Source organism: Neolamprologus multifasciatus, chromosome 6 (assembly GCF_963576455.1).
Source record: "Neolamprologus multifasciatus chromosome 6, fNeoMul1.2, whole genome shotgun sequence".
In the NCBI taxonomy this organism is placed as follows: Eukaryota; Metazoa; Chordata; class Actinopteri; order Cichliformes; family Cichlidae; genus Neolamprologus; species Neolamprologus multifasciatus.
The window spans coordinates 27424957-27441029 of NC_140444.1; the positions used below are offsets into that span (position 1 = coordinate 27424957).

The 16073-nt window shown below is 41.4% G+C and overlaps 1 protein-coding gene across 11 annotated transcripts in view; it reads left to right on the top strand.

Annotated features, from left to right (window-relative positions):
- fat1a (FAT atypical cadherin 1a) overlaps positions 1–16073 on the top strand; it is a 77589-nt gene that overhangs the window by 15403 nt on the left and 46113 nt on the right. For all 11 annotated transcript variants that reach the window (XR_014874397.1, XR_014874398.1, XR_014874399.1 and 8 more), the window contains exon 3: positions 3372–3686. Coding sequence is in view for 8 of the 11 variants with exons in the window: in XM_085161749.1 (XP_085017875.1) it covers positions 3372–3686 (315 nt within the window). In the remaining 3 variants the exon portion in view is untranslated. The remainder of the gene's footprint in view (positions 1–3371; positions 3687–16073) is intronic.

The following is a 16073-nucleotide window of genomic DNA, read 5'->3' on the forward strand; positions in this document are numbered from 1 at the left end:
CCCAAGGCCATAACAGATAACTTTCTTTATCTGCTGTTTCAGAAATTAAAGGTCAAGCCTAGTCAGTTTTCTTTTTAAATAAATATGAAGAAAAACTGTTTACTGTTGCAGTAAATGTAAAAGTGTGGCCTCTAACCCCTGCAGGATCCTCTTTAAAGTTTGTTTATCTTCTAAATATGATGTTAGATTGTGTTTGCTGGTAACTACAAGGTGAAGATCTGGGAGCAAAATGTATGACCCGGGTGAAAGTGGAATTGCTCTGTTACTTTTTTGTCTGCCACTTGTATAGATAGGCAATCATCCATGGGCATCTCTTTGGCTCAAGTACAAAAGATGGCTCATACTTTCCCAATTGTCTGTTCTTTTCTCTGCTGCTTTGTCTTTTGATGTTCATGTGCATGTGCAAACATGACTACCTTTCCTCTGCCACACCTCCTCTCCTCACACCAACCTCTTTTTCATTCTACTCTTTAACATTTGCTTTGTAATGTTTTCCTTTCTATTACTGTCCTTAGCAGATGTCTAAAGCATGCATCCCACTATGCTTTGGTGTTTCTGCTGAGGATGCCTCACATAAGTGTTCGCATTTCTTATTTATGGCAAACATTTGCAATTTCCTGCATGTTTTCTTCAAGTAGCGGTGCATTGACATTTCTGAGCTTATAAATTAGTCATTCATGGTATTTTAACAAATTATGTACTAATTTATTATAATCATTTTACATCTGTTTTTAGGGTATTGTTTAATTTTTCAAAAAGTTTCCCTCCTCTGTGTTGTCAGCTTTAAGTCATTATATATGCTACAATGGGCTCATCTTCTTTGCATTCTAGATTTGCTGCCCAAAGTTGTCTTTGCCTGGAATCTCAGCTTTGGGAGCTACCTATTTTCCCTTGCCTGAATACCCCTTCTTATTACAAGCCTTAAGCCTAGAGAGCTGTAATGATGACTAATGACAAGAGAGGATCCCAGAAGGAAAAGGCAGGGAAGCTAAAGTAAAGCGGGGTGTGAGAATAAATTAGCTGTACACCCCCAAACTCCCCGCCCATGGTAAATTTGAGAGTTTTTGTGACAAGTCATTTTGGGTGTTATCTCTGTTTGGAGGTATCTTATATTACCCAAGGTAAGAAATATGTCTGCTCTCAGTAACACTTACTTCACCAGCACATTGTGTGTGAAGAAAGGCAACAGCAGCACAGAGAGAGCCTATTTAAACTACTTCATAGTGCTGGGTGATGTTTACTTTAAGTTATAATGTGTACATTGAAGGCTTTCAGTAGAAAGCAACATTAGTGTGATGTTAGTGAGATGTGGGAGGGGATTGATGATCAAGGCTCTGGCCTCAACATCTTGATGGGAGACCGGCAACGACCAAACCGTTTGAAATTTGCATTTATGATTATATGAAGGCTCCTTATTGGGACCACCAGGAAGTGTAGTCCAAATCGAGTAACCAAACTGATAATGATACAGCCATGATTCACTTTTATTAGTTTCATATAACAGAATCGGAGAAGAACTATAAATTCTCATTGACGTTATCAAGGTTATTGCAAATAATTCAGACACTTAAATAGCTGCTGGCTAAAGGTTTCCATTGTTTTAAAGACATTCTGGTATTCTTTTGCCCTTCAAATATGGTGCTTGTTGATAATAATGGGAGTTCACATGTGCAAGATATCCAGATAATTTACTGTTGCAACATTATTGGCAGGCAGTGATTCATTCCCTGTGCTCTTTGTTTTGGATTTACGGTTCTTAATGTTTGATGATGATGAAGGAACAGAAAGGTGAAAAAATATCACAATGTAGCCTCAGGATGCATTTACATTGGGTGACTAACCAAAGTGTCTGCTATTAAATGGAATTCACAATGTTTGGAGTAAAGTGATTTGTTTGATTATAAGCGAGTAATCTAAAAAGATGCATTATGCTCACAAAGAACTGCATTACAAAAAAACTAATGGGGAAAACTAATGGAAAATAAATTGAAAGTAAAAGCAGTAAGAAAATGGAAAAATTAGTTACACAATACTACACAATCGTTATTTGTAAATGTGGTCATGTTGCACTCGAGAGTCCGGTCATATGTTGGTGTATTAAGCAGGTGTTGTCAAGGATGCATTTAGATCCAGTCTCTGAGGTCACTTTCGGAGGTGCTATTGGCCACGCATGGCTGCATTCTTCCAGGGGCATTATGTGTCCTGCGTCACACTTAGGACCACCTACTCACCTCCCTACCCTGATGTGCCCACCGCTGGCAAAAAAAAGTTGGATACCATTCATTGTATTAATTGCACAAGTCATTTTAAAGCACTCTTAAATGACTGTAGACTACCTGTGTGTTTTATTTTGTTCAGGTCGTGAGAATTATATGAACAGATTGAGTCGGTGTAGATTTAAATTTGAGGTTATTGTGGAAAGCAGGTCAGTTCTGTTAGTCTGCTCAGCTATGTGGGCCTCTGGCATATGGGGTTGGCAAACAGAAATAATGTGGGCTACGTGTTTAATTGCGTATAATCCTAGGAAGTCAAATCTCACAAGGAGTTGACATATTTACAGCTAACTACTTGAGATCGGATAACCCAGGACATATGTTAATGCCAGGTGGAAACAGGGTCCATAATCTGTATTTCTTTTCACCAGTAAACTAACACTTAGTCACAAGCACATGTCCTCTCCCCCAAACTGAAACACCTGCCCATACTGAAAGGCTCACACAATAACTTATCCTTTGTTACGGTACATACTGAGAACTTGTGAAGTCAGATGGGGATGAAAAGCTCTGAAGTATATTCACTCATTTAAATGTTGCTGCTAGCATTTTCAGCAAGAACTTTCACACTGCCACTCTGTTTCAGACATGTTAACATATTAAAACACATGAGGATTTATTGAGTCAAGCAGTTCATTGTTCAAAACCTAAGCGCTGCACTGTTTATGAAACCACTGTCACGAAACTAGCTACATAGCATATACACTGTTAGCGTTTTCACAGTGCAGAATCTGTCGATCTGCCATTCTTCAATTAACAGTTGTAAACATGTATAACTCATACGTGTCTCAAAGCTCTTTTGTGTTTGCTCAGCTGAAGGTTACAGCCTCCACATGGCAATGAAATGTAAACAGGAGAGCGCTGACTGTTGTAAATATGCCATCCTGACATGTGTCAGGCAGAGTCCTTTCAATCAGCCCTTACATTTGGCTGTTCAGGGGCAGCTGGTGTTTACGCTGCTGTTCTCTTCATCACCCCAAATCGCTTTCAGAGATCATAGCGCCGACAGTAATGTGAGATTCAGGGTCACGTGTTGCATATAAAAATGTTCTGCAACATAATGAAGACTTACCAGTTTACGTCTTTTTATTTTTGCAGGTATTATCCGAACGCAGGAACTGCTGGATCGTGAGACAACATCGCACTACTGGTTAACAGTCTACGCGATGGATCGCGGTGTGGTGCCCCTCTCTGCTTTTGTGGAGGTCTACATTGAGGTGCAGGATGTCAACGACAACGCACCTCAAACCTCTGAGCCTGTCTACTACCCCTCTGTTATGGAGAACTCCGCTAAAGATGTGTCAATCATCCAGATCAACGCAGTCGATCCGGACGCCAAAGCCAGCGATAAACTCACCTATAAGATCACCAGCGGGAATCCCCAGGGTTTCTTTGCTATTAACACCAAGACAGGTAAGATTGCTTTTGCTGGGATAGAAATTCGAGCCACTACAGATTGCATTATTAGAGCAGGAGATCCCTGCTCTTGAGACATGAGCTTATATTGTGTTTCAGAACAAATTATAACCCTGAATTACAGCTGCTAGCAGACTACTACAAGCGCATCAGCTCAGGGTAAAAAATATAGACAGCAGCACTGTCTTACCTGGATTACAGTGAGATGATTTTCCGGTAAACGGTGGAGACCCTGAGGTATATCTGCATACACGTGATGAACAGGAAATAGCCTAAAACGCCACGTGCATTTTCCTCATCTAAACACGTCTGCTTTAAAGGCCAACTATAAATGTAGCAAACACAAAGCTCATACAAAGTATTAACTTATCCTTTGATTTTGAGACATACTGTGGTGTACTGCTGACAAGGTGGCGAGCTTCTGTGAGGTGTCCTGTTTCCTTTCTTGTGAAAAGGAAGAGCAGTGTGAACACACTCACCCAGAACAGGAGTGGGTTGAGCCTACTGGGGTTTTTCCACTCTAACACTCTAAAGTGTGTACTCATATGGCACTCTGGAAATGGTGTGATGATTAATATTTCATTGGGCTCTTTTAAAGTTGCCCGAGCAGGCTATGTTTAGTTGAAAAGCACAAAATATACTTGTAATAGGTACAAAGTGAAGCTCATGTACAGACAGGGCTTTTCTCTAAATCTGCATTTTTATTGATATTAATCAGACTCTAAATTCAAACACTCAGAAAGTGCGATCTAGGTTTGTGCTAATATGTTGATGCTGCCTTTAAAAAATGTCAAATTAATCAACTGACATCAGTGTAAAGTTTTAGTAATGAGATGGTTACTTCTGGATGTCTTGGAGAAAATGCTTTTTCTTTCTTGCTTAGTCTGCACATAAGTGTGCTATTGATCATTGCATGCTAATGATCATTACACTGAAAGAGGAACGGATAGGGCAGCAGTTGCTCCAGTTTGTCCTCACTGACGTGTGTGGTCTTGTTTCCCAAGGTAGCCACATCAACAAACTGGAGGTATTTTTGTTGGAAGTGGCAATGTGAGTTTTCTGACCAAATAAGGATTCGTCATGTAGCGTGCCTCCCAAACAAGCCTCACAGCAATATGCCGGGCACTCCCCGCTGCACAGGAAGAGAATGAAAAAATAAATGATGCAACAAAAGGATAACTTGCGAACATATGGTCAGTGTTTTGTCTGCATGCATGACAGAAATCAGCTTACACCCGCTGATAAAAAGTCTGGGACGGTGAGATAGAAGTGCTGGGAGGCTGAATATTTATCTTGCAACAAAGTCTAACACTGTTTTTATAGTAGATTTTAGGCAGTAAAGATTTTTTTTTTAAAATCTGTTATGCCTTTGATATATTTTAACCTTTTGTCCAGCTATGGATGAGTGACCCATAATAATATAGCTGAAAAGAAGTGTTTACACAGAAGCAGCTAATAATGTGGCATCGCTTTTTCTTGCAAGGCAGCACGTTTTATTTATTTATTTCTTCCTCACTGAAGATGACCTTTTACTTTCCCCTAAATAATTTCTTGATTCAAGCTTCGATATATTTTGGTTTCTGGATTTGTATAAATGCTCATGGTAAAACTTGCAGTGCATCACTTATTTAGCAGTTGAAAAAAGTCTTCTTAGCCCACATATCTGAACTAAATATTTCCTGCTCCGAAGATTACAGCGTGTTTATGAAGCTTATGGCCAAGTCCACTGTGGACACAATGTTTTTTACAGTATAATTTGCAGTATCATTTTGTGGTTCGTTCTTGTGACTGTCAGAAGAGCTCCCGAAGAAGAAAAAAATGGTTACACTGAAGCAAAAGGATGAGACCCGTTCATGCATATCAAAGCATGTTAAAACTTTTATCAGTGGGACACCAGAGCTCTGTGCGTCAGGTTCAACACAGAGTGGTTTGGACACGGAAAACTTTGAATCACTGTTCTGTGTCTCTGATTTACTTCGTCCTCTCTGTATTTGAAGATGGCAGCACTCAGTGGAAGTGGCGCTTTAGGTGGGCAGTGAGAACATGAGAAAACAGGGAGCCCAGTATAGCTGAGTACTAGAGAGGAAAGCCGTTTTCCCACATGAATCGGATTTTTGTGACATTGTTCAGAGTTTCTTGTTCTCACATGTAGAAACAGGAGGCTGTCTGCATCAGGCGTGCTCTTGCTACTAGAAATCCTCCGTGGTTTAGGCTGAGGTGGCACCCGGTCAGAGTCTGCAAGAGGCAGGACACATGATGCACACTCAGTTGCCATGAATTCTCCCGAGAATTACCTGCACTATTTATACATTACATTATCCAGACATTGCACTAGGGAGCTTGTGGTGTGAGGTCCTTTCTTTGTCCGGTTTAACTGATTTGGACATTTGCATTCTCACTTGCAGCTGCTCCAAGTAATGTCAGAAAAGCTCAGAGCTGCAGTGCATGTGTGAAAATGACTTGACTCATATAGAGTGCAATTTTAAGTGAAAGACTAGAATAACCGGGCATTCTTTGTAGAAAACCTGGAGCTGTTTTATTTATTTATGCCTGTGGTATTAAACAAAGATCCAAAATAGCCTGATATCGCTCTATATTATCAACTCAGTATGACATTCTAACCGCATATTACAGGTTTTTGAAAATGTTTAAATTTATGCATGCACGTCTCTGTAATTACATGTTCTAAACTTGCATTGGAAGCATAGGCCCTGTCTTGGCACATCTACAAAGCTCTACAAAGGGGAGGGAGAAAGGAAAAGACGTTAAGGCCTGTGTTTTTTGTGTGGGTTTCCAAACTTCATAGGCATGTGTTCCAAGCTAACTATCTAGCCTTCTATCATGGGCTAGGCCTTACGCTGCTTCCAAGCAGGCCTGTCGGATTCAAGCAAATATGATGGCCTCACTTGACGCCTTGTATGGCGTTGGTTGTCCTTTTTTCACACAGACCCACACTGGCTCAGCAAAGCTCAGGATGAAGGGCTTCGGTCTACTTTATTTCTGCCAAGTAAACAAGTCCTGCTGTTTTGGACAATCCCTGACTTTAGTTTGTCATTAAAGTGCAAGGCCAGCTCTTCTCTATAGTAGACAGTATTGCAGTCCCAACATCTGAAAGCTAAGAACTTAACCGCCTGACACAGGCTCACTTTTGAAAGGATTGAAAAAGAGAGAAAGGAGAAACGAGGCAGATCTGCATGGGGAGAAAATCGTGTCAGTCAGCTGGTTGTGAATTATGTCTTCTGTCTATGTCTAAATCAGTATGAGATCAGTGAATTTAAATAATGCCGTGCGGGTCTAAAATACTGAAAAGACGAACCAGCGTTCAGTTGTGTGGTGGCACAGATCTCATCCCTCCCACGGACATGACCACAGTTGTTCCAGGCTCTCCAGGCTTTATTTGGCAGCTAAGAAGAATTGAATTTCCAGGATGAACACTGTGGGCTTGGAGTGCGCAGATCGCAGCAGAACGTGAGACACATACGTGTGCGCACACATGTTGTTTGTGTAGAATTCCACTTGGTTGTATTACACAGTCAAGCTGTTTATTACATGGTTGTATATCTAGCATCGTGATAGTTTGTCTACGTATACTGCACTTGAGACAGCCAGCCCACTTGCTGTCTACTTTTATTTTCTCTGCTCAAAGGATTTGTCAGTACTGTGAGCTAGTTCATCAGAGGTTGTTGACACGAGTTGCCCACCTATTCTGTGGGAGAGTAAGCAGCGTTCATTACCTGGTGAATCACTCTCTCTCTTCTCTGAAATGCTGCTGCTGTGCTATGACTTAGTGGACTTTGAACGAGGGTCTTATGCCAGAACATGCATTTGTTAGAAAAGGGCAGCCAAGCAGAACTTGTAGTCAGAACACACACTGCATGCTCATAAACACACACACAGGAAGATTTACATGTCTAAGCAGAGGGAAGAGTGCCGAAGTAAAGATTACTATGATAGCCATCTTATCTTGCTGAATGCTCATTACTCCACTTCCTGTTGTACCCATGCAGCCTTTCTTTGTGTAGCCTTGGTACTTTCTAACACTTCCTTAATTGCCCTAGTGTTGTCATCGACATTTTAGAGTAGATTATTATCGGTGTGTGCTAACAGATAGTATGGCTGCTATCTTGATATTTCTGGTTAATGTTGTAATTTCGATTAGTTAACACAAAGATTTTCTGACTGGGAGCCGAAAAAATAAATGAGATTAAGAGGTGAGGGGTGTGTGGGACATAGGAGTTTTAGCCTCAAACTAAGTGTGTGAGTGCAGACGGGTGGGAAGAGAGTCCCAGGGAGCAGGACTCTCACATGCCTTTGGGAGGCCTGCTTGGTAGGCACAGGGAGTGTGACAGAGAGCTGAAGCCAGCAGCCAGAGATCACGCGCTGCAAAAAGCTGACCGCATGAAAGAGCGCGCTGGAGAAAAAGGCAGCTTGCAGGCACCCCTTAAAAATCCTTCCACGGGGTGACCGACAGAAGCTTTGTGAGTTGTACTGCTCTTGTTGACCAAAGACTGCCTTTGAGTCATCCGCTGCACTAAACAAGTTGAAACTTTTAAAGAAAGTACACTGGTGTAAAGAAATGAACGAGATTTATGACACAAGAAAAACAGAGAGCTTTGTAGTGAAAATGAAGGGAAAAAGTTTTAACCTTATGATTTTGTTTTCATAATCATTTGAAGTCAAAAAATTAATATATATGAGATTTATGATCATCACGCTTAAACTTCAATTTATGATAATGGCATCTTATGCCTTGATTATACTCCGTTGCGGACACGGACAGCTGGAGACCCGCTGGCCAAGTAGCGATTCCTGTTGTAATTCTTTGAAGTCCGCTTGAAGTCTGCTGCCTGGGGCACATGCATAGCTGGTGCATTGTAATGTAAATTCTCCATGGACAAGTCTGCACAGTCACAAAAAACAGGCAGGCACATGGATGTACACGTCTGATGATGAAATTCACATCACTTGGACCTGAGTGGACTCGTGGATGCAGAAAGTAGAATTGAGGCTTAACAAAATTTGCCACCAGACGGTGGAAGCAACAGCTGACTGACAGCTAATATAATATGGCTATCTATACATGACTGTTTTTACCCTTCATCCCAGTTGTTAAACCCCAATGAAGAACGATACGCCCAGGTGAATTCTCATTATTGAAATTGTATTGAACAGTTCCAGCCCTTTTCTTCTTCTGAAGCTAGAAGCTCATTGCTAACAACTGAAAGATATACTATAGGTGATGCTTTGGCAAGCTTGGATGCCATGGACCCAGGGGATGAACTTAAAGGTCAGTCGCTGAGATTTGCTGCTGTGTATCACTCACTTTTTGTGGCACTCATGTCAACTTTCAATAACGCCTGCTCCGTTTAGGAGAGAAAACACACATGATGTTATCTATGGTTTACCAAAGGCCCAACCACTATCAGGGGAAGTGAGATAGGAAATGGCTACTTCCAACAACTTCCTGATTATTTCCTGCGATTCGAGGTCAAACAATTGTCACTGCTTTCAAAGGACAATATGAGAAACAAATTGTGAAAAAGGAGATTTTCCACCTAAAGTGTTTTGATGATCAATCTGGAACCTTTGTGGTATATCTCTGTTCTCACTGTGAAAGTCATTGTCTTTTTTTTTGCAAATAGTATCAAATGCCATAACCATAAGAAAACAGATTTGAAAATGAAATTGGAAGAAAATTGACTTTGTATGGAAATTTTTGTGAAATTAGAGCAGAAATGGATGGATGAAAACACTCGAAGAGAACTGCGATTGACTCGGTGCAAAGTGAATAAACAAACTAATGAATGCCAGATGAGCAACCCCATGACCTAAATGCAAGAAAAAAAAAACATGTCGGTGTAAAATGAAGCACACGAACTATGACAACCACCCGTGTCATTAACACAGATCAGGTGACAGCTTTGATTTAATCTTTGAGTGATTTGGGTTTGCAGAAGGCAGCTGAGTAGATAAAATGCTATTCCTGACATTACAGTCGCACAGTCAGCTTAATGTGCATTGTTTTGGTTTGTTTGCTTCATTTATATCACATATTTCTTAAGTTAGCTGTATAGATGTGGAAGTAAACTTGTAAAAAGCTTAGACATGTGTTACCTCGGGAATCTCCTGTCCTGTCATATGACTCAGATTACTCAGCATTGTAATTATGCCAAATATTTTCTTTCTTATTTCTTATTTCCTGTCAGCCTGCAGCCACATTTACAAGAAATTCTATAAAATGTACAGATTAAGGTGATGTGATATAGGACTGCTTTATTTTCTCCCTACATGTGTTCACTATCTCAGCTGTGATGTTAAACTGTAACAGCATCATCTTCACTGTTGGTGTGTTATCAGTGTTTTTGTTCAGAAAAACTGAACCTGGTCAGGCTGAATCTGGCTATACTTTATATTCCAACATGTTCTGCTGAATGCAGTGTGCGTGTGTCTGTTGTTTGGTCGTAAATGTGAATAAAATGGTCGAGCTGTTAAGTCCTGTATTGGTAGCATGGCCTGGCCTGCATTTGTATAGCGCTTTTCTAGTCCTTAAGGACCCCAAAGCGCTTTACACTACATTCAGTCATTCACCCATTCACACACACATTCACACACTGGCGATGGCAAGCTACATTGTAGCCACAGCTGCCCTGGGGCGCACTGACAGTAGGCAAACATGGGGTTAGTATCTTGCCCAAGGATATTTGGCATGCAGCCAGGAGGCAGCCTGGGATCGAACCACCGACCTTCTGATTAGTGGCTGACCTGCTCTGCCACCTGTGCCGAAAACAGTCTTAAGAATCTTTTCATGACAGCAACCTCAGATGCTTCCTTTACTTTAAAAGCATTCCTCCAAAGGCAGGGAAAATATTTGTCGGTGAGGTTTACCTCAGCCAGTTTGCTTTACAGGTTAAGTCATTGTGATTGGTGGCTACCGGCCCGAGCGGTTACCTGTATGTGTTCTGCCTTGCAGATCTAATTCTTATTAGCCTGAACATTGATTATGTCTATACATTTCACAATTGACCTGTCTTAGCTTCTCTGTTGCATCCACATCCTTGACAAGAATTTGGAAACCTTAACCGCCAAATTTTACACAATGTGTTTTCAGATTAGAACTACGCCCTGCTGCTAATAGGTGCTGAGAAATCTCAGTCCACACCCTCTTAATCAGTTTGACTAAATTAAACAAAGCTCTTATGTTTGTGTCAGTGTGCTTTCATTAGCTTACGTGGTGTCTGGTGAGGAGATTTGTTGAACTATAGCTGCTTTTAAGGAGCATGCCCTGAGAAGAGAATTTTCAGGATATCTTATTTGGCAACATTTTCCAGACTTTTCTATTAAAAGTGAACAAGGAGTTCCTGTTTTGATGTAACCTTCCTTTATAAACTCACAGTCTGGTTTGGGTTTTTAGTATCAGTGTACCAGAGTTTTCTGTCACGGGCTGCATGGCGGACCGTGGGGATGAGGAAAATAGGACCCAAAATGCAGGACTCTCCACTGCAAACGGTGTGTTTATTTACAGTGCGAAAACAGACAATAAATCCCCATGCTCTCCCTTCACTCCCGTGTCGTGTCTTCTCTGAAAAGTCCGTGTCTTTGTGCTCTCCGCTCCCGTGTCTCAGCACTCCCTGTGCTGGCTGCTGTCTGGCGCTCCACACTTCTCCTGGGGAAACAACAGAAGCAGCCGTCAGGACACTTTACAACTGCGGGCATACACACACTAACTTAACTGAGCTGAAGACTAACGTGGAGTCTCACGCAATGATCCCGCATTGGTGGAGGCTTCACCACACCATTAAGTAGCTTCCTCCGCCAACGCTGATCCGCTGCAGGTGTGTGGCATCCTCCTTGGGCGTGGCCCGTCATCCACAGGCCTGACGGTGCCTGTAGCCCGGCCTCCTGGCTACAGCCACAACCACACACACACACTCACACACACACACACACACCTCCCTATACATAGACACGTGGAACAAAACCCCAGACAGTGAAACAGTGCACACCCATACACCAAATAATAATAATAATGATAGTAATAATAATAACAACAACAACAGTCCACACTGCTCACGGACTCCGAGTCCGACCCTGAGTCCTCCAGAGCTGGGTCTGTGACATTTACACTGTTTTTCTTTTTTAATAGTACTGATTGCCACATGAGTAGTGGAAACAGATGTGAAGTTTTTGGCTTAAATGACACACACTTAAATCTTAATGAAGTTGAGAATATTGATACGCTTGTCTGGGTTCTTACATAGAGTTTATAGATAACAAATAATGCAGTCTCTGTTTGTTATTTTCTTCACAAGAGAAAAATTGTAAGCATTTAATTGAGGAAGCAGGCAGCTCGCAAGTTTTCTTTTTCCATCTCTTCATATCCAGATATGAAAATAATTTTTTTGGGGTGTGGCTCGTAAGGGTAACAGATCAATCTTCTTAACAACTTCTTAACAACAACTTCTGGAGTGTATTTCTGTCACGCAAGAGAAACTAGTGCAACCCTAAATGAAAGAAAAACACGGTACACACACCAACAGTGAGCTAAAATGAAATAAGTGAGCATAAATTAGGCAAACAGCACACAATGTTTTGTTTTTAAAATTACATTTTTTCCCCTTTGCTTTGTTGGAAAGATGAGGGTCTCGTTAGGGAGGCAGCCACTGTGATGGTAAGGGAAACGCTAATGTGCTAGATGCCTTATGTGCACAAATGAAATTAGTAATGGCAGCAGGGGCGTGCATGCCTCATTGGCACACTGTCAGTCAGACATTGACAAAGAAAAGGAGACCAAAATCATAACAACAAAAAGTTTATTAATAGAACTTCTAGGCGTTTGTGACATGGCGGTGTCATATTACGCTCTTACCCTTTTTTATCCTTGGCTACCTCTTTTTTTTCTCTTCTTTCGGCCAGAGCTCAGCGTCAGTTCATCAGCGATACTAAATGTCTCCAGCCACTGCAGACACCCAGCACATTCCTGATTGTCTGGAGTCACGGCTAAATGGATGTCACATAAATATGTGTGTCACTCTCAAGACTGCTAATCTCAACAGCAATTAACCACCCTAACAATGCCCTAGACTCCTTTACTCCCTTCAGGCCACCATTTTGGAGCAGTGGTTGCAGAGCTCAAGGCCATGGTTGAGAGTGCCACTGCTGCCTTTCTGTTGTTTTTCTACCCCTCTCAAAACAGCATGGCTATAATTACTGTCGGCCCAGCTCAGCCCACGCCTGAGGATGGCTTTTCTGTGTGTACGTGTGTATGAGAGTGTGTGTGTGTGTGTTGTGACAAAGGCTGCGGGTTGAACGTGCAGACGTCGTTGGTCAGCTCTGGCTTACTAACTAATCATTTTACAGTTCTTTAACATTTAAGTAGCGACAGAGTGGAGGTTTGTGGAGGTAAGGCCTGCATACAGGGACCACTCCTGGCATGTGTGTACCCCGGTAGGAGGATTGCAAACAGGTTGAGATTTACTGAACATTCAAAGTTTTTAGGGGGAAAAAGTTTGAATTATTTTCTGCAAGTGATATCAGCAGCAGAGTATTAGAGTGGGCGGCAAGTCCCTCGGTCAGAGATCTGCCGGCACGCTGGCAGCATGTCAGACATAAATGGAACAGAAGCAAACAAAAGCTTTTTGAACCACAACACAACTTGCATCAAACAGCTTTTCTCGTCCGCCCCAGATGCTACATATTTTTCACATTTAATGTTTGATTCCGCTCTCAGACCTCAGAAAGAGCGCTGGTTTCATGCGCCATCAAAATTCTAAAATACTTAGACCTTAAACATTTGAGAAAGACCTGAAGTTTTTGGCTTAGCCCAAAGCTTCGAGTCTGTCCACTTCATCGATTTACCAGATTTGTCTGGTATTGTGACACGGGAAAGTGGTTTCTAAACTGGTCCAGTGAACCGTGGAAGGATGAACAATTAGCCATTTAGCTTCCCGGGCGGGGCTAGCATTGTTGTTGAGCTGTTTTCAAGCTGTGTGCTAGAACTAAGGAGGAGTAATAACAATCGAAGAAGACAAAGTAAAAGAAACAATGCTGACTGTATGCACCAACGGCACTGTAGTTTGGTTTTTGTGCTTTGCTTTGCTCTTAAACCCTGCTTCGCCAGCTCCTCTGCATGGCTACACATTATCGACTTAAAGTTAGATATAGCTAGTCCACTGTGATCGATCAGGAAAACCAAACACCCTCACACACAGAAATCTGTTACATTTAAGAGCATGTATTGACAGCTCAGGAAACTCGAGATGAGCTTGTAGTTTAAACACTTTCATTAAGATGCATTGCCCTGAAACCGCCTTTGTATTGGAGAGCTGAATTCACTGATTACTCCATTAGCATTAAAAGTGAAGCATCTGCTTTGAGAGCAAATAGTTTCTTTAAAGTCATTTTACTGAATAAAAAAAAAGTTAAAGCATCTTTTCAATGTGACAGTTTTCTGATTTGCCTTTTGTTGACACTAAATTGAATGACTTTGAATTTGTGGTTCACACTGAGCTCTGAAAAACACGAGCATTTAATCAATTAACTGAAAAAAAGATTGAATGTTAATAAAAATAATCATTAGTTAAAATCCTACGCATCAGAAAATCTTTGAAAAAGGGCGCAAGTTCATACTAAATGATTAAGGGGATTTGTTTACTGTGTGAAAAGGCTTTTTCAATGCAACCTGCTACTGAATGTGTCAGCCTGCAGTTTCAGCTTAGTTCAGAAAAGACTGACATTACAGATCATATAAGTTCCAGTTCTTTGTTTTATGTTGAGGTCGACAGAGTTTTTACCCCGTGAACCATTTTAGCTCATTTTTTAAACAAAACTTCCATCCCCTCTTATTTTTTCAAAGCAGATTTGGCAGTGCTGCCGGAAAAAAAGGAAGGGATTATAATAGAACAAAAATATGCACCATTTTTGAAAATGCGCTCGTACAAAAAAGGAAACCAGCAACGGTGCTAAATTTGTGTCATTAAGTTATCATCTCGTGTGCCCGCTGCTGCTGAGTCGATATTTGTGAGACGGTAGCTCTGGACGGTCTCTACAAAGCAGGACTGAAACTGAGCGGGATTGGGATGAAGCCCAGTTCCTTGTTCTTTTCATTGTATTTGGTTTTGCTTTGTTTGTTGCTCTGCAGAAGCACGGCACCGACGCATACGTTTACATCACAGGCTGGATTTTTTTGATACCTTGCTCTGGTTCGATCAGGCAGCTGATTTGCAGAGAAATTATAACTTACACATCCAGATGTAATGTGGTTAATGATGCCATCTGTATTCAGCGGTACAATACATACTTAGAGAGAATAGTTACCTAACTCAAGCACGCAAGGGAGCTTAAAAACATTACTATCCATCATCTCCGGCCTCGCCGAAGCACATGAATAATTAGTCAGCGTGGCCTGCTTTGATGATAATAATCTTACAGCATGCAAACCCATCTAACCCCATGCTGATTCTGTGCTCTTTTGCAGAAGTCATGCAAGAGTAATCCCAGCAGCTCATATAATTTTACCAAACTTAATTTGTTTTGTCAGTGCTAGTGATGTCATACCTTACACTGCTGAGAAGAGGGGGGGTTAAGAGAGGTGTTAATTTAGAGCCCTCATTCATATGTGCATCTTCAAGATTTTGCTTTAAAGTAAAATCTAAATTGGTTGCCCATTAATATGTAACCACGTGAAGTAAGCAGAGCAAAATATGGGTTGCAGCTTGAGGAAAGGTGTTATTGCACTTACTTTTTTTCCCTGACCAGATATCAGTAGACGTATATCTGTACAGCTCACTGTGAAGATTAAATAAAGCCTAAGAAGAAGAGGATAAAAAGAGGGAGCAGGAGCAGCACTCACTTATATCCACGAATCGCAGAGCTAGGGAGGGCTATTTCAGGAGCTGTAAGTTGTGGCCTGCTATTCTTGTTGCAGGCATATGTGCCATTGATGGGTTTGGGTTTCGGAAATCCTTTGCTTTATGCTAATCAGGCGCAGTGTGGCAAGCAGGCAGCTATGGTGCGGTCGAAGTTGGCATGTCTACTCTATACTCAGTGTCCTTACAAAGTTGCAATTACATTGGGAGTGAGAACAGAATGCTGCCTATAATGTAGCAATACCCTTCCCCCCTTCTTCCTCTTCTCTTTGCTTCTCTTGTTTGTGAATTTGATTGAAAATTGGATTAGTCAGGAACTCAAGATTCCAGGTTGTTTTATTTTTACTTTTGTCAAAGCTCGGCGTAACAAGGTTTCCCTCGTGTGATTGATGTCACACATCATCAATCGTCCTACTTAAACTGAGTGATAGTGCTTGACAAAACTGTTGAAAGGCTTTAAATAGCAGTAGGATCTCACTTTTGCCTCTTGCATAAAAGTGCTCAGACCTGCGGGTGATGT